The 22,585-nt window shown below is 42.4% G+C and overlaps 1 protein-coding gene across 1 annotated transcript; it reads right to left on the bottom strand.

The window, feature by feature from the left end:
* Positions 1 to 1,927: 1,927 nt before the first annotated feature.
* On the bottom strand, positions 1,928 to 22,271 carry LOC308327763 (gamma-aminobutyric acid receptor subunit pi; the record flags this gene model as incomplete). The annotated part of the gene is made up of 8 exons (XM_080781294.1): positions 22,217 to 22,271; positions 18,670 to 18,737; positions 17,353 to 17,570; positions 11,188 to 11,270; positions 7,364 to 7,501; positions 6,481 to 6,633; positions 3,285 to 3,475; positions 1,928 to 2,329 (listed from the first exon to the last, which is right to left on the bottom strand). The coding sequence occupies exons 1-8, from the start codon at positions 22,254 to 22,256 to the stop codon at positions 1,928 to 1,930; spliced, it is 1,293 nt and encodes a 430-aa protein (XP_080637420.1). The 5' UTR covers positions 22,257 to 22,271.
* Positions 22,272 to 22,585: the final 314 nt, after the last annotated feature.

The following is a 22,585-nucleotide window of genomic DNA, read 5'->3' as shown; positions in this document are numbered from 1 at the left end:
CACCTGAACTTAAGCCTCGCCCACAGCTGTGTGTTGTATGATAATGAGGGAGGGGTTAGGGGAGGGGTTAGGGTTATGATGTCATTATTTGATGTGTGATATGATGCGTTATTTCGATTGGGCCTTCAGGTTTTCAGCTTTCATGAAGAAACCAAAAATACACAGGGAAGACATATTTGAATATTATAACCACACCTGGGGGCCTTTTAGAGTAATGTTAACTCCATAGACACATGCAAAACAGAAAAAGTACAAAAATTATGACACTCCACCTTTAAAAGTTTAAATGTCTCCCCAGAGCAAGAAAATTGGGGTCATCACAGCTTCAAATGTTGAAGTTTAGACGGAAGTTAAAGGGAAACTAATCAAATCAAATTAAAAATCTTTGGCTCTCTGGTTCTCAGTACCGGCAGTGAAACCATTACCTGAAGTGAAAACACCCCACGCACGCCTCGTCTTGCTATATGGTACACCTCGCACAACCGAGGATGATAGTGTAAGGAATAGAAGGAAATATGCACATATTATTACTTCAAGCATTTTTCCGACTGATATTGACATCCTGACGAAAGCCGTTTCCAAGTCCAGTCCGCAAACCACTCCAAAACACAACTAACACACAAAGGTTGTTTCGACTAGAACAAGTCAGTACTGTATATGGACTACAAAAAGCACGGTGAAAAATACTACCAGCAGCACTTACTGTAAGAGACATTACTGCATAATATAGGATGATAGGCTACCTGTGTCTGCACAGGTGGTGTTTGATCCATGCCATTATTTGTCCTGTTACTGTAGGGCAGACAGCAGCCACCCCACTTATAAAAACATAGTGAGACAGTGTACAGTATGTGATGATGAGTGACAATGTCCATTTTACCTCCATTATAGCAGTGAAGGGATCAAAAGGCCACTAGATTTATGAGAAAGATGGCGAGGAAGAAGGTGAGTGAGAAGGGGGTATAGGGATAGATTATATTTCTTTCTGCCTTTCCTACTCTAAATATTATACCTGCAGGCCGAGATGGAAACTGTACATACTGTAAACTACTGTATCAGTGAGTCTATCCATTTCAAAGAATCAAGCTGGTACAATGTCCATTTTCTCATTCCGAACAATAGTAGAAAAAAGCATGGCATTCAATTACAGCTCTCAGCATTTGCTATATCAGGCAGTAACAGAAAAACCTACTTTTTCAAAAATGTAGCCTTCATTTTTCCTTAGTAAGAGGGTGAGAAGTGTGCACAGAATGGTCAGCCAAACGAACAAATCAATCAGTGGAAGCTTTTTCCTAACGGAAAATATGGCAGCTGAAAAATCGGCATATGCCAATGTCACGGCACGGCTACCATTGCAGTTCCTTGAGTAATGCTAATCTATTTATTCAATTAAAGAGTTCTTCAAATGTTTATATGTCTTTGTGAAAAAGAACATATAGGTATGTGATAGACAGATTAGCGCTTAGCATTTTGTTGCCCATGGTTGGATGACCACATGCAACAACAAATTAAGGTGATAATCCATTCTACAATATACTGTAACCAATTGATATTGATATGCCTTCTCACTGTGAGCAAAGACTTTCTTTTTTCTAGATGAATGATGCATCAAATGTTACATTTCTTGTCATTCTCTTGACAGTTTGTAGTAAAAAGAGCTGTAATAGAAAGTATTTGTCCACTACCAGCATGGTCCTGAACACATCCATATACATATTATATGTGGTGAAATGTCCTTCTTCACTCCTCGACCCAAATGTACAAAATGGCCACAATCGTTCAGAACACACAAGAGCATACTGCACTTAATGCACACGGACAAACAAACATACATACAGGTCACACACATGGTAAAACCCACTTCCCTCCATCACTCTTACCTCACTCACACTCTCAGCAACACACAGCGTGCACGCTCTGCCGTGCACTAGAAGTACAAGTAGTATATCCAGTATAGCAGATTGACCATGACAAAGGACAGAGGGAAGGTGACTCTGGAGTAGTTGTCTATGTAGTGGGGGTTCTCCACATGGCAGCAGTTCATGGCGCGGTGGAGGACCTTGCGGACCAGGGCCAGGGCCGTGAGGCAGCGGTTGGGGGCCTTCTCGGGGGGTCCCTCTGGCTTGGGCTCGCTGCCCGTGGGACTGGCGGGTCGGACTGTTAGTTCTGTGGCCCCGGCCGTGCTGCCGGAACCACCCGTTTGGGGCGCTGCTGCTGCGGCTGCAGCGGCGGCCTTCTTGCTGCGCCGCTTGGCCCTTTCGGAGTCGCTGGAGATGGTGGTGACGATGCCGTTCATCTCGTCCTCGAATTCCTGCATCCGCTGGCGGTACTGTGACGGTGTCACAGCGCAGTGAGAGAGAAAGAAAGAAATGAAAGAAGGAAAGAAATGAAAGAAAGAGAGAGAGAGAAAGAAAGACTTGAGCAGTGACAGGAGGACCAATATGCTTATGACTCATTATTGTCTGAGACCAAAAACTAGGAACAAGGAAGTTGGACTTACCAAGATAGGATGGAGATGAAATTGACTAGGTGGTGATGATGAATAGTAGGAGATGGAGGATGACAATGAGGACGACAAGGATGATTAAAATAACTGAAGTGACCGTGTCCCGAAACCATACCTTTAAACACCTCACTGAAGGTCGCACTTAACTATCGAATTGTACGTTTTTTTTTTGTCACTCAAAAGCCCCCATATATTGTGCTCAGGTCTCGTGACATCACTATGACATCATCAGGGATGATAGTAGATCAGGGATCATAGTAAATGCGACTTTCTGTCGCAATTAAGCCCATATATGGAGATCCCTGATGTCATCAATATTAGTATATGGATATATGTCAGAACCGGTTCTGACATTCCATATATTGATCCTTCCCCATCCATCCATCCTCTTCGATGTCTCCCGTTTGACTGATACCTGTCCATTTAAACTCTAGAGTTATTTGTGCCCGGCAGCCGGCGGAAACTAGAGTTCTCAACAGGCCCGAAAATTAAGTCCCGGCCCTACCTGGGCCTTCATCAAACCCTGTACACTCAAGCCACCCGTAGATCTCCATATTTGACCTGTTCTGACATTCCATATGTGCATGCGGCCTCACCCTTTTGGGGCGAGGTCGCTTCTCGCCCTCAGGCGTCTTACTGGTCTAATTTCTTTGTTTTGTTTATGTTGGTTATAGCTTGTCAGTGTCACTTTGGCTTATAAGTCTTGTGGAAATAAATGTAACTGTGCCTGATTATTATTAATATTATAGCGTCATTGAATGATAATAAAAGGACTCACCATGAGCATATTGGTGTCGGGGTGGTTGAGTGTGCAAAAGTGGGCCACGGCGTACTCGATTAGTGCTCCGAAGATGAAGCTGAAGCAGATACCCAGGTAGACATCAATGGCCTTGATGAAACAGTTGGCATTGGGCAGCGAAGTCCTTGCTCCCATCATCAGAGTGGTCATGGTGAGCACCGTGGTTACTCCTGGTACAGAAAATGACACACAAGAAGTCACAATCATTGCACACCCAGTGTGCATATCTTCTGGTTAACTGGTACTGTTTGTTTATTTTTCACGCCCACCAAGGTCCTCAGACAAGGCGCTCCCGAGACCCCTACAGCTCAGCTTGTCACTGGAAGGAACACGTTATTCCAACCAGTTCCTTTCCCCTCCGTCAGGTAGCCAGGGGGACGCAAAGATATTCTTTCTAAGGCAGCTTAGGAGACTTGGGGTGAGGTTGTAATGGAAAGTGTGCTCACCCTTTCAATAACTGTATTGTATGTCAATTTTACAGCCCATGAGAAGAAAACTGCTAGTAAAGACACGGCTTCAAAAATAATTGGTTGTGAACTAAAGAATGAACTAGGTATTATACCACATTTGCATCTAGTGGAGAAGTTTTTACATTTTAAAAGAAGTACATCCACCCCCTATTAAATTATCTCCCTCCCGGTAAAATACTACTCCGTAATAAGACCACAACATCTCGCTTCCACAGTAGCACTTACCCTGAAGCAAATCCACATCCTAATTGCTGGTTGTATAAACTACATGCATTTTAATTTGCCACTTATAGGAGATGGGCCATGTGGTATGGCTGCATTAATAGAAACATATTGTAATAATAATTGTTAGTATTTGTCTAGTTTATTTTATGTATTGTGTGGTTACCGTATGTATACTGTTATCTCTGAGCATAGGGGAACAATTCAATAAATAAACTGTTAAGTGTATATGGCAATACATTATTCAATCTTGAATCTCTACTAAATGTTAATTTGAGCTCTACAGGAACGTTATCTTCAACGAAAAAGCAGATATTTTTAAAACTGCACCTTTTTCCTGAGACCGCTCATTAAACCATCTTTATCAATATTTGGTAACGACAAGACAATAGGTGTGCAGTTTGAGCTGTTATACAGTAATACAGACCGCATTGGAATTGTGTCAGCTGAGAAGGATATGTCCCTTTGAAACAAGGCTATGTAAAGAATGAATGGATGGATGCAGTATGTCATTTGGAAGGGAGGCAACCTGGAGGCAAAAGTTGATACATTTCTCAAATACCATGTTTCAGGAAAATATAGGAATATATAGTGTCCTTTTTTTCACAGCCCCTTCCTCGCATTGACAAACTGGCAGCTTGTGGGCATGTTGACTAGAGTGGTGATAGTCTGTTTCCTTTGGCCAAATGGAATCAATAGAGAAAACAATCATGCATAATGTAGCACTGCCCCTTTTTAAGTGTATAGTGCATAAAAGGAAGGAGTGCAGTTTGAGGCATATGTTTGGCCAGAAGCCTGATTTGAGTGTTTGTTGGGGACCTCGAGGCATGAGGTGTACAGCCTAGTACAGACTCGAGTTCGGCAGGTGTGATGTTTTGTGAAGGGGAGCGGGGCCATGCCGGAGTCTGTATAAAGGGTAGGGGAATGGGTTTTAAGAGGGTTTTTGACATGTGGTCAATGTTAATCAACTGTTGGGGAGAGAGTATGTTTTGCACTCCGTCCGTGTGTGTGTCCGTCCGTCCGTCCGTCCGTCCGTTACCAGCTAATCTCCGGCACCACTAACCCGGTCGATGCCAAACTTTGCACACACACTCCCTGGATGCCAACGATGAACCTCTGCCTCAAATTTTCCAGAACGGCCTATTATAGCGCCACCAGAAAATCGTTACACAGCATCTCTATAGTCATGTGCTCAAGACGGATTTGTCCGATATTTCATATTCCATCTTAATTGGCTAACATTGGTTTGCAGGATTGGCCCGTACTTTCCTACTAGGCTGAGGAATATATCCCACCCTTTTCACATTGGCCTGTTATAGCGCCACCAACAGGTGGATTTTTTCAAAACACATTTTTGGAACAAAATGCCTCAAATCATCCAATTGCCATCAAAGGTACAAGAACAAATGGCACAACCTGACCTGGCCTGGTAGAGACCTGTGCCCTGAGGGGCACTTTTTCTAGTTTATCCTCTGTATTGCCAGAGCCTCCATGTCCTTTCCTGGGTTAACCGGCTATTCAGTGAGAGCCTTGAGTATATTGACTGTGCATGTTTTGGTACTTTGTTCCATTTTAGTCCGTTTGCGATATTTTGTATACTTGAATGAATTTGTATTGAGGGTTAACCAAAAGTATTATGTGATCTATTGTAGGATAGACAACTAATCTACCTAACATAACCCACAACCTTTTCCCTGTTTTACTCACCGTGCCATATTGAATTTGGGTTTTACCAGATTGTCTGTTTGGGCCATGTGCCATATAGGGGTGTTGAGGACATATACTGTAGGCGTATCCTGGGCCATTAAGAGCATGGTTTGGATTGTGTTTTGCTGTGATTACTTTAATTACTTTATTTACTTTGCATATTTAGATTGTTTAGATTTGTTTACTGTGTATGTTTAGTTCTGAGGACCTAGTAGACCCTGAAGCCTATGCAATACAGAGAGACCTAGACCTTGTTTTAGACGACCTAGTGCAAAGTGCAAACAATGTATTTTTGCGAATGTATTTTTTGATACAACTGTATCAAAACCTGTCAGCCAGTGAGTCCCGTCACGCCTCGTGACACGCCCTTTAGGGCAAGGTCGCTTCTCGCCCTCAGGGCGTCTTACTGGTATTAAGTAGCGATTATAAACAATACACAACAATGGTGGACAGTGCACCATTGATGATGTAATGTCACATGTATTGTTCTATAGGCAGTATAGGGCATAAAAAAAGTCAAAATATTGCCAAAATGGACTGCTTGCTTTCTCACTCAGTTTACTTATCAAATCGTAGAGATAGGCCTACACTTGATGTTCAAATTCTGAATGTCGCATGACTGCACAAACCGTGTCAAGCCACATTCTGTTTCTTGTCACACAAAGCATTAATTGGACTATTTTTAACGTGGGGAAATATTCAAATTATGTAATTATTGAATCTACTGACAATTGCCCAAAGGGCTGTGCGAAAGATTTTTTACATTGGTGGCCTACCTATACAGACGCGTGCAGGGACAGAGGACTGAGAGATCCAGAAGGACACCCAGGACAGGACCACCAACAGGCTGGAGGGCACGTAGGTCTCCAAGATGAAGTACAAGATGCTTCTCTTCAGCTCAAAGTGGAAAACAAGTTTGGGGTACTGACCTGGGAGACAAACAAGAACAAAATTTCTGTACTTGACCTGGGAGACAAACAAGAACACTGTGTCTGTACTTGACCAGCATGTCTGTACTTGCTAACACAAAACAAAGACGCACAAAGAGACTGGAGCTAGTGCACCGGGTTACAGTGAAAATATGGATCATAAGCTATACAGGTATATTTGTCCTATTAACCCATTCAGGACGGGGGAACAACCCCTTTTGGCGTTTTAAGCATTGTTATACTTTATTTATTGAAAAATAGCAGATCTACAAGCTCATAGCGTGGCACGAGTGCCGCGCTACGAGCTTGTAGATCAGCTAAAAAGATATCGTGAAAATGTGGCACAAATCTTCTGAATCTATATTATTTCAGAGACATTTTTTACTTCTTTGGGTCCCTGGAACAACATATTTTCAGATGGGGGTCGGCGGCCAAATACAGATAATTTTGGGGCTCCTTGACATGAAATAGTTTGAGAACCACTGATATAGAAACATAGGTTTTTTTTTAAACTGTCAGGATTTAGAAGCCGTTTTGTAGAATCTGGCCTCAGTCCTACATGGGTTTAATATAATGTACTGTATATTTTTGATGATCATTCAAATCCAACACTGCACTGAAGACATCACTGCTCACTCACAGTTACTTCACAATGATACTCCAGCTAGTCCACATAAGGAGAAGAAATTGAAAGGCGGATTGATTTTTGTTTTAAGAGTTATGGTGTTACCAGTTTCATAGATGGCCTCGGAGACGGACGTATAGTGGTCTTCCACTGTGTACTGAGCCAGTTTCAGTGTGTCTAATCCACTGACGGACTCATTCCCTCTGGTCCAATAGAACATAACATCATTGATGTTGTAGCCCCCTGCAGACAAAAAGACAAACGGAAAAAAGGAGATTAATTTAATTACCAACTCAGATAACTTTTCATTAGTTACAGAAATGCATCCCACAACTCTGTTTATAGTTAAGGGATGCAATAAAACAATGACCTCTGCATCCATGGGATGCACTACTGTACTGTTTTTTATTCTAGTTTATTTTGCTATCTTTAGTTATAATAATCATTTCTTCTTCTGTTTTCTACATGAATATAACAACATTATAACCATTATAAAATTAAATGAGAGTTAAATGGGACTCATAAAATGTCCCTAGGCTAGGACTCATTCTAAAAGACCATCCCTGCATCCCGGGACTCATTACATTGAGTTATACAGTATCACTGTATGTACATCCTACAAATTACAATGTGTAATGCTGTAAATATCAGAGGAATCAGGAAGCATCGCTTTCAGTATAATGAATGACAGCTAAAACCTGTGTTGTAGTCCTCCAATTGATCTGTAGGGGGAGGCAGAGAATAGGAAATTGAAATGGAGCAGCTGAACCATGAATGATGAAGGGTGATGTACAGCTCTTTACTTTGTACTGTTGTACATCGAATGCTAATTAGTTCACAACTGCCCCCCCCCCCCCCCCCCCCCACTTAAAGTACCAAGTTCTCTGGGTCATGGCAGGCACAAAATGTAAGGGGTCATAAATAATTTTGTCTATTGTGGCTATTAATATAGTCAACTGCATGGGACGCAGCAAGCAAGTCCTGTGTTGGGAACTTGGGAGACAGACAGTAAATAAAAAACGGCTATAGGGAGGCAGTGGCTCAGACTTTTGATGAGGAAAGCCCTTATTCCGACAGTTATTCCCCCCCCCCCCCCCCCCTTCCCCTATTGTTATTGTTTTCCCATCACCAGTGGAGCTCATTATTTTTCCTGACCTCGGGCTTTGATGCTTAATGCACAAATTGGGGGCCAAAAATAGGACACTCCCGTCGTCATGCATGTGCAACTGCACGGAAACTGTACATGGGCGCCTTTCCCATTCCGGGGCTGTGCATTCAACCTTGAGAAGAGCCGCCCGTCCGTGTCCCCATGCGATGGCCCCAAGTGGTGGTGACACTGAGCTGTTGCCTTCGTGCACTCGCAGTGTCAAACCGGGGCATCTTTGAAAATAGCCACTGACAGAGGCTTCCGCGTGTCAATCTGCATGTTGTTCCGTGTTGGCGCAAACGGAACACTCATTAAATTAAAGTGACGAGGAGCAAAACGGACTTAACTTTTAAGTGTCCCTTTTCTCCTGTCAAGACTCACTAAATATTTTATTGCCGTCCTTATCTAAATGCCCTGCACCCTGCATGCAGCCCACATAAATGTTCTCTCCATATACCGACCGTCGAGCAGCTTCTGGGCATGGCTTGAAATGAAAGACAATGGGTTGAAAGAGGGAAGTATGGCGACAGAGATAGACAGAGGAACGGTAAAAGTGATATCCGAAAGAGAGAATTACAAAGGAAGAGAGGGGGGAAGATGGTGGGGGGAAGAGATACATACTGTAGGGAGAGAATGAGACTATAGCGTCCATTTGGTTCCATTTAAACACTCTGAGTTAAATTAACACAAATGTAGAGTGTTTTTACTCTAGCATGCATTAAAGTTGAGAAAAGGAATCCATCCTCCTCCTACCTACTGTACAGTACGACGTGACCTTAACTTCTTGCTATGTGTGTGTGCAAGCTAAGTAGAGTTGTGTGTGTGTGTCCATGCGTGTTCCAAGTAGAGTTGGCGCATTCTTCTTCCGTTCTGGATGTGTGTGTGTCCGTGCGTGCTACTGCTAAATGGAGTTGGCGTGGGATCCGGAAGCAATTCTGACGGAGCATTTGTCCGACATGTGGAAACAATGGTCGGACTATACCGCCGAACATGCGCTGCTCCCGTGCTTGCGGTTATGGGTTAGGTTAGGGAGGTAGGTTGTCGGTCTAATGGCCTGTCGGACCAAAACACGTGTCTTCAGACGGTTTTGTTTGACATTGAGTTCAGTGTGTAGGCTTTTAGCAGGGATCAGACAGCTTAGCCTCGCTGACTGCCCATAACAGGGAGCTGAGAAAGCAAGGAGGCACAGGGGATGTCAGGGGATACCGGGAGGCATGCAGGCAGCCAGTGAGATAGAATGAATGACCCCTAGGAGAGAGGGAGGGATGGATGGAGGGAGGGATCAGAGCACTTGTTTGAGCCAGAAAACTCCAGACCACAGAAAATCGACTGATTGTTAAACGTTCAGGTTTTTATTACGTCACGATCCCTTTATAACTAATGGTTATCTATCATGTTAATTTATAAAATCAAAGTTTACCCCGTTCTGGGGCAAACATTCAGTGAAAGCTCACAACATACGTCAGTTATAGCTCGGCTGTTATTTGGTGTAGAGGGTTGGTATAGAACTCTCCTAAAGACTAACCTACTGTAAGTTTTCTGAAAACCTTTAAAAAATAAAATGTGTAGCAACAACTAACGAGACACACAGAGGTAGCTCCTGGATTGAAAGGTATAACAACGTATAGGTCTTTTTCGCCTAGAAAGGAGCCAGCTTAGGTGGTTGGGGCATCTGGTTAGGATGCCTATCGGGCGTCTCCCTAGGGAGGTCCTCGACGCACGTCCCACTGGGAGGAGACCCCGGGGCAGACCAAGGCGCAGTTGGAGGAAACACATCGACTCACTGGCCTTGGAACGTCTCGGGATCCCCCAGGAGGAAGTCACTATAATGTTGGTCTGGAGAGTGAAGTCTGGAACACTCTGGTGGAGCTGTTGCCCCCGCGACACGACTACAGATAAGCTTGAAGATTGAAGGTTGAAGATAGGTGGATGGTCTACAGCAGTAGTTCCCAAAGTCTCCAACGGGTCCATTTGGTTCCATTTGTACACTCTCAGAGTTAAATTAGCATTGATTTTACAATATAAATTGGGGGTCCCAGAGATAGAAATGCCATTAAATGGGGATATGTAGACTAATGCATGTCAAACTGGGGGTCCTTGAAATTAAACGGGTTGAGAATCACTATAGAGCCGTACAAATCTTCTCTCATGGGGGGTCCCTGGCATATATTTTTTAAATGGGGGTTCGCGGGCTCAGTATCAATTTGGGGGTCCTTGACGTGAAAAAGTTTGGGAACCGCTGGTCTACAGGTCTAAATGGATTACACAAGTTATTTTTTAAATCCTGAACTTAATCCCACTAATCTTTTGCATTTGTTTATCGTTTACTTTTTGTCGTTTTCTGAACACAGAATTTACATACTCATTACTCATTAGGTTGAATATTTAGTTCTGCTTCTGCAACAGTAAAGGCTGGGTATGTCTGAACATCAGCTCAGCAATGCTACGCCTGAGGCTTGGTGTAGTTTAGGAGACAAAGCTGTGACCTAGTTTTGATGACGGCAGGCAAATAACTCTGACAAACAAATGTAAACACGGATAGATTCCTTGGTGGTGGCGCACGTGCACACGCACACGCACATGCACATGCACACGCACAAGGAGTTTCAAAGATCAGAGATGTTCATGTGTCTGATCCCCTTGGTTTGATCACATCCATCTGATATCAAACCCACCCATCTTAATGCCACGGCAAAGCTTACATGCTCCACACACTGTTTGCAGTTTTATAGGACAGCTGTCTAGATTCTGCTCATTTATCACATATCAAGGGTTCTCTTACAGCTCTCCAGTTGTAGGGTGCAGGTCTGCTTATCCATGGGGTATTTGGTGAGATCCATGTTGCAGGCCACCGTGGTAGTAATCCTAAAAAAAAAAAAAGTGATTTTGTTATGAATATCATTAAAAGAAAAACAGAAGTCAGTGCATGATTATGTATTTAATTTCCGTTTTGTGTAGAGAACTAGAGATTCTACATCAATAATCAGTGCTGCCAAATGAAATGTGTCTGCACAAGAGACTACTCATATCTACTGCACATGTATTTCTGCTTGTACAAGAATAATTTGCTTCATTTTAATTCTAGCTCGACTATAATATTTGCCAGTGTGGCTTTTTGTTATCTGACTTTGTTTATGTCTCTATTCTTACCCTCATAACACTTTTCTTGAAAGTGGTAAACTGTTGGGAGCTTCAGCTTGAACAAAAATATATAATTTATATATAATATATAATTAAACTCTTTAACGCCTAGTGAAGGTGAACTTGATAATTAAATGTGCAGGGCCAAAAAACAGGGTATCCATCCTTGATGGAGCAGTTCCATAGTTACTACTGCCAACATGCCCTCCGGGCCTTTCAAAGCCGCACAGGAATTCATAAACCAGTCTTGTGTTCTCTTTCAGATGTGCCAGTCTTTGTATGAGTGCTGTCTGAGTGCCTCCTGCTGCCAATACTTTTCTGCAAGAATGAACTCTCCATTACCTTCCTATAATTATAGCCTCAAATGTCTCTGCCTTCTTTATCACTTTCTTAAATCTCTATTCCCTGTATGGAACGCCTCATGCCTGATTTGCACTTTTGCGGGCTCCGAAAATAGCCAAACTGTATACAAGCTCGGAACACCTCGCGATTCGACAAGTTGTTGTGCGTCTTTGAGATCACGACAATAACGATAACGGGGCTTTCAGTTGTGCCGCCAACTCCTTCCTTCATCCTCCGCTGCCTCAGAAGACAGAAGACACATGCCCTCTGCCTCTGTGGCGATCCTCTACTCCTCCATTCATCTGTCTGACAGAGTGAGACCCACAGGCTGTGAAGATTCATATACGGAGGCAAATGCCCATGAAGGTCCCAATACACACGCACGAGTGTGCACACACACAGAACGCCAAGATGCAACAGAAAGACAAACGCATAAAGATGCAGACAGTCAAGCCAACAAAGGCATGAAATCGACGACGCCACATTGCCATGTCACGCAAAGTGGTAACAATACAAGCATGCACTTCCCTCTAGTTAGCCATTTCCCTTTCAAAAATACTAAGTAAAGAGTGTTGACCTCATTAAAGGATAACATTACAAAAGTTATTTTTTTACCTCTTCTACGCATGCATGCACGCACACACACACACGCACGCACAGACACACACAGACACAGACACACAAAAGTATTGTCTCTTTCATATGAGGGAATCCATCTAGGTGGATTAATAACAAAGATGCCTGATTTCCTTTATAATTATTGGGCATGATGCAACATTCAGAAGTTAATTCATGGTTCTAAGACAAAAGGCTGGCCTGGGTGCAAAAATATGCCAACATGATGTGAGCTCAGTTGTTTGAGTAGCTTTAATCCTTTGTCTCTAATCTCTAGCAGAAAATAGTGTGTGTGTATGCCGATAGCAGAACAAGGACCTCAATTCTATCATTTTTTTATATCTCTCAACTATGTCATTTGTTTTATTTTATTTATGTTTTATAATAATAATACAGGCATCATGGGATGAGAGTTTTGCCAAACTGGCCAATTAAAATGATCCAGTGCCCCCCGGTCTATGGGATCTACTGCATGGAATCCGACAAATCTGAGACATGCAAGTTCATTTAATATGCAAGGTATAATATACTCTGCTCCGGCAAGTAAGCCTTGCCGAGCCCTGAGGCCCAAAGCATGGGGCGGGAGCCTCCTGTTTCCTTAGTGTGAGGCAGCTTGATGTACAAGTACACCCCCTGGACATGACGCTAGTATGTTGCAGGGATTTACCCCCAATCCAACCCTCCGGGCGGTAGTGTTGTTGGGGAAATGACGCCCGACAGGATGATTAAACACAGAGACAAAGCCGAGGTGTTTGATCATGCTGATCATCCCGGATTTGAACATGACATGCCTTGGTTGATGTGATCAAGACATCATAGAAGGAAGACAGAAGAGATGTACTCCTGTGCTACACTTTATAGACTGAATACTGACAGATGTGTGTTTGTATGGGCTTGTTTAGCAGGAAAAAAATCACACCTGTGTGAACGGAGTTGTGCAACATTTATTGTTATAGTTACTGTAGCCTACTCAGCTACTGTGCTCTGGACTGTATTGTAGTGTACTGTGCGCGGGTATCCGGAACATGCAGACCCCCAGGAACGCGCCCCCCAGGGTGCCGGCCCGGTTCCGGCGAGCCACCCCGCGTCCGAAACGGGGTCTCCGGGGGATCCCCGGAACATCCAGAGGCCCAGGAACAGCCATACTGTAGTGTACTCTGTGCCACTTTACTCTGTGCTGTACTCCAGTACTGGCCACTGGAGGTGTTGCAGCTTTCCGTGCTCAGACATACTGTACATACATGCAGACATATGGACAGACACATACAGTACTGTAGCTCCGTAATGGAGCGGAGGCACCGCTCAAAAACTGGGCTGCGAGGAATCTCTATAGTCTATAGAGCGTCGCAGGCCCGTCCCCTTTCAGAACGACGAGTGGCCCAGGAAATTATTCTCCATTCATTTTCTCCATCGGCTTTTCAAAAAGTATTTATATAAAGACGGTTACGCCACGGACAAAGCCAACTCGGATCGTGACAAATCATGACAAAAAAAACTATTTTGGAGAAAACTCGTCGTTCTGAAAGGGGGCGGGACTGCAACGCTCTATAATGTCTCCCATTAAGTCAACTCACATGTTCCTTTCCCTCCTAGACAGACTCTGCGTTTAATTGTTTAATAAAAAAAGGATTAGATCAATCTCTAATCTAAAAGACATATTTCTCAATTATGTACAGATCGAGTACAGCTTTGCACAAAAGACATTTTAATTAATTTCCCAGATAAAGCCCATAAAACGATTGCATTCAGACCGTAGATTGATATCCCAGATTGATGAGCTCATTAATAAAAAACCAATCCACATTCCTCTGGGTTAATGTCCTGGGACTTGTCTTACCAGAGGACCAATGACAATCACAGTCTTAGACTATACATGAGGGGTGGGCAACTTTGACGATGGCCAATATATTTCCACACTCACTCCAGAGGGCCACAGTGCATATTACTGTCGTAGCAAAAATAGCTGATCTACAAGCTCAAAACGCGTCGCAATGGGACGCGTTTTGAGCTTGTAGATCAGCAATTTTTTATTGGAATCCTGAAAAGTAACCTTTTTATTGAATTTCAAATGCATTTAGTTATAGTTATGTTAACTTTATGAAATGTTAACACTACATTGGACACAAAAAGACAATAACATTTTAATACTAGTCATTTAATACTAGTCATGAAGTAATTAAAGCGGGTTTGGAATTAACAGCTTATCATCTACAGCTGAAACTTTGCTTTATGCATTTTGAAAGTGGTACACAGTTAATTTGACCAATGCTAGATTGGTACAGATTCATTCATAGTATAGAGAGAGTATCAGTATATAGGCTGATGATTGGTTATGTCGTCGACGGCAGACTTATCCACATGAACACAAGCACATTTGCTGAAAATGGCCAATCTACAGTCGCAACACTTTGCGAATCGGCTATTTTCTGCAAAGATATTTGGTGTAGAAGGAAAAAGGAGGGAGCCTAGTATAGATTAGGATAGATATTGTGTATGTGCACACGTGTGGTTGAGTGGTGTAAAGTAAGTACTTTTACTTAAGTACTGTACTTAACGCAACGCAATGCTTTGTAAGCTTGTAGATCGGCCATTTTCAAAAGATTTTGTACACATTTTTAACTTGTGAAATGGGACATTCTGCAATATGAATACTTTTAGTACTTTAAGTACATTTTGATGCCGATACTTTTGTACTTTTACTCAAGTACATTTTCAATTCCGTACTTTTACTTGAATGAATGGATAATTTACGTCATATGTGGACAAGCAAATTGGCTATTGTCCTAACAAAGACGATTGTTGGATGATGTACAGTACGATGATTAGACGGGTGTAATTGTGATGTGGTGTGATGACGGATGTTACGTTTAGTTTATGTTCAGCACTTTTGGACAACAAAATACACACTATACACTATGTGTTATGGCATTCACTCGTACTTCCGACGCCACATTAGTCCGACAACGTGGCTTTGCGTGTGGAATAACAAGCCGTCGGAAAATAATGACGCTGACCCGTATTATACCGTATACACTGTACTGTACTGTACTGTACGGATGGATGGATGGATGGATATTCATTCTCATTGTACAGGCGATATGTCTCTAACATCACTTTTATGTACTTCTGCAAAAAAAATGTATTGTGTTGTACTGTACGCTGCTTTCTATTATATGGATTATGGACCCATGTGTCTGAATCGAAGATTGTTATTAGGCTATAAACCCTTGGGGGACTCTGGTCAACCCCTGACCCTAAGTATATACGTAGGCTTTAAGTGGAGAATGTTCTGGCTGTGCCTGAATATCATACTGTACCTTCGGGATAGATTTTTTTTTGTAAGCTTTTAGTGAGATGTTTGACATCCAATTTGACCCTGGCTGTGCTTTCCTTTTTTTTATATATATCAAAGGAATCCCTGTGCTCTGACCATATAAAGCTTGTCATACCTGTACTTTAGCTTCCACTGCAATCCTCCTGAGACGTATAGAATGGAGCAAAGCATCCTTCCTGATCGGATCACGTATAGTGTAATGTTTTTTCGGCGTGCCCGAATGGGAAGGGGACGAGGCCGGGGGCGAGTGCACAGGCGACCCGGGCCTCTGCCTCCCGTACCGGAAAAAAACAGGCTCTCACAGAGCAATATTATGTTAGTGATCCTAACAGTTCTTCTGTCACTTCAATAGGGCCACAGCTATTTGTATTGACAAATCACTCTCTCCTCTTTCTCATACAATCCAATATCCAGGCAAGTGAACTGGTAGGCTATAATAATCCCCCGTCTTTGCAATCACATTATCTCAACCCACGCACTCCCTATTCCCCGGCCCACTTTTCATTGTCGACTGAACCGGAAAACAAAATGCATGGGCAACAATAGAATAAAAACTATAATTTTGATTTAGCTTTGAAAAAAAATGCTTATACCTGATTGCCTGGATTTTTGAGCAATTTGCGTGAAACGTCCTACACACAATATGGACCATTATCTGAAATCCCAGTTGAAGAGAAGTTTGTACGTGAACACATGAACAGCGAACACACTGTAGAAATGGATAACGTGCCCAAAATGAGGACATACTTGTTACCAAAAACACTGAATGATCTTACTGTTTACAATGGAACAAGGCTCTTGCCTTTGGAGCTCATGGTCATGGGTTCAAATCCGGGAACCGCCAACTCTGTATATGAGACTTCAAGAACCTTTCCCCCAGACAATTAAAACCAACCTTGTCACAATTACATGGTCATATTTTTCTCAAGTTCAGTCTTCCATGTTTCTATGGCTTATTATTCTTATTGCATATTGGCTTCTTTCTTGGTCCCTTATCGCTGCAGCTATATTTTTAGTCATATTGTGGTCACCTGAAATGCTTTAATGTTAGTCTACTTTTAGTCATGTGATTTTAGTCGACTAAATCTACAATTGTGTTGACAAAAATGCATTATGGTAGGCTTTTATGGCGTCGTAATGCCTGATTTTACAATTGGTTGCGTTCTGAAAATAGAAGATCTACAAGCTGACAACGCTTTGCAGCGCGTTAGATCTGCTATTGAGATTGTTAATCTTCTAAGTGTTCTTCGACGCGTTGTCAGCTTGTAGATCTATTTTCAGAGCACAGACAAACATGAAATTACTTATCTTTTAGATCTCTTGTTTGTCCACGATAGTCCCTCCATAACATTAGTCTATAGGTTTTATTTGTTGACAAAATTGTCTTATAGTTTTAGTCATCATAGCTTAGTTATTACTTAGTTTGTCAATGAAAAAATGTATACAGTCGACAAACATTTTTCATCATAGTTTTGGTCGACGGAATCAACACTGTTGTTAGTTGTCTTAACTGACCTCAGAGCGTAGAGGACAGTCCCGTTGGGGAAGATGCGGATCAGCCTGTTCTCTACTGTGATGTCGTGAAGGAAGGACTTCTTGGAGTCCACGATGAACGTGTCAGGAACCCACAGCAGCTCCACCAGTCGTCCGTCCAGACTCAGGCTCTTGTTGCCGTCGAACACCAGTCGCTCATCGGTCCAGCGCTGGCGCAGGAAGATTGTGGCCGTGTAGTCCTTCAGGGATTCAGTGATCAAAAGGTCACATCACTGCTGCCACAATGTAATAGGCACATCAACAATGTGCTGATAAGACTGCCGATGGGTCGTTGCTGTTTATTTTATTTTATTGCAAACCTAAGTAAAAAGCATGTTGTGGCTATTAGCCTACCACCAAAAGGTCTGCTCTGGCTTTTAATGCATTGTTGAATATTGATGGCGTCAGGTCCCTTAAGTCCCTCCACACCGCAAGCTACAGTGGCATGTTTCAACCTATAGCATAATTGCATGTCTGATTTGTGCAATGCTGGTTAAAAGAATATCACACCTGATGACAAGTGAGGGGCGCTTTTATCATCGTACATCATCCATTCATTGTCAGTGGGAATTTAATTTAATAACATTTTGTGTAGGACAAAAATAGCCGATTTGCTCGTCCACATATGACAAAAACTCTCCATTCATTGTCAATGGGAATTTAATGTTCGTGTAAGACGAAAATCTACACAAGCTGAATATAGGAGGGGGTAGCACCCCTCAAAAATCACACTTTGAAGTGAGGGGCGCAGCGAGGGCAGTATTTATATCAGCCAGATGACGTCTTATGTTTTCATTTACTGCCCTAAACGAACTTTAAAGTCCATAGACTTGGCTGGCCTATGACGTAATTTCGTAAAGCCACACAGACTAGCGCCCCTTAAAAGCTATACAGTACGACAAGGGTCGCCCCGATTGCATCGGGTGATTGGAAATCGGAGCCTATTACGTCATTTTCAAATGAATCGGATCGGGAGCCAAAAAACAGGATCAGGACATCCATAGTATTAATATTCCAGAGGATGGCACCCCCCTGATTCTACTGGGTGACTTTAACCTACCTACTATCTTCCCGTTACGTCCCTCCCATCCTCGTTTGACCTCTCCCTATCTCCTTCCCAGGTAAAGCAGGTAAAAGAGTAAAGTTTGAGCAGACTAACATCAGTCACTTTTCCATTCACTGTAGTAGAAGAGGTGCAGGTTTACGCCGCAGCTGTGTCGGCTCTACCTACAGGAAATACGTAAACCATGAGACCCGTTTGTGAATTCGTCTATAGGCACATACCGTGTGGTTGCTTACCATGTTGATCTCTGAGATGGTGTCAATGCTGGCGATGTCCAAACTCATTCCCACCGTAACAGGACCGTCTAGGGAAATACAGGGAAATAACATGTATTATTTGTTAGTTGTCATTCACTTCCCTGTTTACCGCTCACAAAGAAAGACTCGGCGCACGTAATCTAAGGAGCTCTCCGTGGTTTTGACCAGATGGATTATGCAGCGACTTTATCGTAATGATAGCGAGGTAAGCAAGCAAAAGAAAATGACTTTAGATTCCTTCCTTGCTGCACATACTTATATAATGTAAGTAAGTCATCCAAGGACGGCACATTAGGAACACTTCACAGGCCACACAACTGGGAACAACGTCAGTGTAGCGGGAATTACCATTACTTCTGTAATGTAGCTGTCAAAGTCACTGCATGGCATACTGTGACTTAAATTTTGTATGAGATAGTTTAGTTTTTTGTAGTGATTGTGTGTGGGCGGGCGGGTCCGTGCGTGCGTGTTCATGTGCACGTGTGTTTATGTTCACCTGACTATCCTGTTGAGGAATGTTGCATTTTATGGCATGTTTTACTGCAGGTATGTCCTCTGGTAAATTAATCTGATAACGTTCGAAATATAACCCCTAAGAATGAAATCTTTATGAGGCATAAAATACCTTCCGGCGACCAAGTAGGAGCTGCAATCACTTTTTGTCACGAGGAAAACTGCTTTAATTGCATATAATTATGTCCTTTTTAGAGGTGTAATCACCATCTTGGCCTGATTGGGCGATTAATGTTTTGAATTAAATATAACCCCCAATAATGAAATGAAGTCATTTTGAGGCAGAAACTAACTTTTTTGGCAAGAGTAATTAAACATAATGAGGCTCGTATGGCCTTATAGAGGCCCGCAAAATCACGAAGGCTAATTTGAGCTTTGGGATACACAAATAAGTTGGTGTTACTGTACTGTAGTTACTGCACTTTGACTTTGTAGGGCAGAATTGGTCTGATTTGGCAGACATATTTGAAATATTACCCGCACAAAATGTCATTCTGAGGCAGTAACATGTCATGCATAGTTGATGTTAGGGTGGGGTCAGTGTGTTCATGAATGTTAATGTACTGTATTTGTACTTGACTGTATGTTGTGAGGGCTGAACCTCTAGTACGTATATACACACAGTACACAGTTTAATGTAACAAAATTGGCAAGTGACAATAATTACAATGTGATGGATAGATATACAAGGGATTATTTGTGGAGAACATTTTTGAGCGATGGCACTGGACACACCGTCTCCAACATGTCACACTGTGCACAGGTGCATGATGGGAAGCTGAGTTTTTAGTGCAACCCCAATGTCTTTTTCAGCACGAGTGTCTGTCTGGGCATAAGTGTTGCTGTTGAGCTTCACACTGAGTACAGTATAGCACAATACGAGTGCAAGTACACTACAGAGTACAGTACAGTACAGTACAGTACAGTACAGTACAGTACAGTACAGTACAGTACAGTACAAGCACAGTACAGTACAGTATGAGTACATACAGTACAGTACAGTACAAGCACAGTACAGTATGAGTACATACAGTACAGTACGTGTACATTCTTGGTACAGTACACTATGCGTACAGTACAGTACGAGTGCATTCTCGTACAGCACAAGTACAGTATGAGTACATACGAGTACAGTACTGCAGAGTACACTAAGAGTACATACTCGTACATACTCGTACAGTACAGTACAGTACAAGTACAGTATGAGTACATAATAGTACAGTACTGTACACTTCTACAGAGTACACAGTACTCTACAGTACCGGTGCATACTCATACAGTACTCATACACAGTACAATACGAGTAATACAGGAGTTCAGTACAGTAATTACAGTATAGTCCCACCACTCATTCACACGGGTGTGATTGTGAGCGGGTCTGTCTGTCTGGGGTACCAAAAGGCGCGGTTGAGCGTCACACTATAACAATTAAAGTATATAGTTACACCGCTCAGTTCAGACGGGTCTGATTTTTTGAACGGGAGATCAAAGACCGACATGACAATATCTTCTCTTCGTAAGTTTACATGATCGTAGCCAGCTATACAGCATGTTATATGCAAATGCTGTGCGGCCTGTGCAGACCTTGAAGTGAATTTGAATAATCCATGCAATGAAGCAGTGTCAGCCCTGCTGTGATCCTGGATGAAAGTTAACAACTGATATCACCATTGTGATATATACAGCACGTGTAAGTACTTACAGTAGGCTTTTAAGACCAGACAAGACTGTTATCTTCCAATAGCGTAACACACACACCATTATTTTTGATCTGTATTCATTTCTGTTGCGCTGCAAAGCACTTCACATTAAACCTGTTTTGCTACGAACCATTTCAAAACTACAACTGCACTCTGTCGAGTGCATACTTGCTTGTTGCACACTAGTAGGCCATAAATGGCCAACAAGTGCGCAAGCAGAGCACGCAAGTACTTTCGACCGCTGTAAACTGTCAAATCTCAGTATCTCTGTGAAGGAACGTTTGAAATGTATAATTATTAGGTGTAACTATTTGCTACCTACCTACTTTATGTATATAAACACCTAGTATTATTAAGTATGCTTCAAGTTTCTATCTATATAGTCATACGTATACTATATACATAATCAGTAAAATAAAATAGCAAATTGTGCCTGATCTGCTGGGACCAGAGTACGTGGTGTGTATATTTATGACTAGCTCTCAATGATGACGTAAGACATACATATACATATACTAGAGTATGTAGTTGTAAGTTGATTAGCGGTATACTGTGGTTACTTTGCGCCAAAAACCGTGACAGCCAACCCGCCATTTGATGCGTCTGCAAATAAAACAGCAGATTTGTGCCTCGTTTGCTGGGACCAGATTACATAAATGACCTAGCATCACCTTCAAGGTTTCAGACATTTATGAACTCGTCTGCACAAAATCATGAATGAATGTGAGGAAAGCAAATTCAAAGTATTCAAAACTATCTCTCTCTCTCTGTACAAACAGGTCCCCAGACCATAATCTAATTTTCATGGTGGTGAATATAGACTACGTGCAGTTTCCATTTCAATTGCTACTGTCTGTGTGTGTGTGTGTGTGTGTGTGTGTGTGTGTGTGTGTGTGTGTGTGTGTGTGTGTGTGAGAGGGGGGGGGTTACCATTATTTATTTATTTAATTTGCTGCTTTCTTTCGTTTTAGCGATTTTCACAATCTTTTGACAGGGGGAGGGGGCATTCTCTTTACCCCAGGAACTTACATCTGGCCACAAAAGATCATGGGATCTATTGAATGTGAAGGAGGAGGTGGCATGGGACTGCCGTACTGGCAATCTCCATAGATTTCTTTTAAAGAGAAATACAAACGAAAGAATCAAGCAAATGATTTTTTTTTAAATGAACACTCAACACTATTACAATCTCTAATAACAACGTTAAACATGAAAAAGTTGTCCCCGTCAACCCTGAGCCACCCCAAACTAGCAAAGTGTAATGTTCATCTTGGTGTCTGTCTGTACTGTACTACTGTCTGTATTGTCCTTACTGTCAAAGAAAGGTCTGAGGTACTTGTTGTATCCTTTCATCAGCCTCTGAATGGTAGGAGGCAGGATCTCACCCTCCTTCACTTCTGCATTGAGCAACCTGGAGAAGAGATGGAGGAAAACATCTCACATAAATCTCCAATGAACCAATTTTACATGTACTACTGATAATGTATACATACTGTGTATACACACACACACACACACACGCAGACACACACGTGAACACACACACACACACACACACACACACACACACACACACACACACACACACACTACACCGGAGGGGGGTGCATGTGCTTGTGCACGGTGCATTCTCCTGTATTATAGGTCATGTGACAGGTTGGTGTCACATAATAGTTGGCCCA

Source organism: Protomyctophum bolini, assembly GCF_963924005.1.
Source record: "Protomyctophum bolini genome assembly, chromosome: 14".
Lineage (NCBI taxonomy): Eukaryota > Metazoa > Chordata > Actinopteri > Myctophiformes > Myctophidae > Protomyctophum > Protomyctophum bolini.
This window is presented reverse-complemented; position numbering and strand designations above follow the sequence as displayed.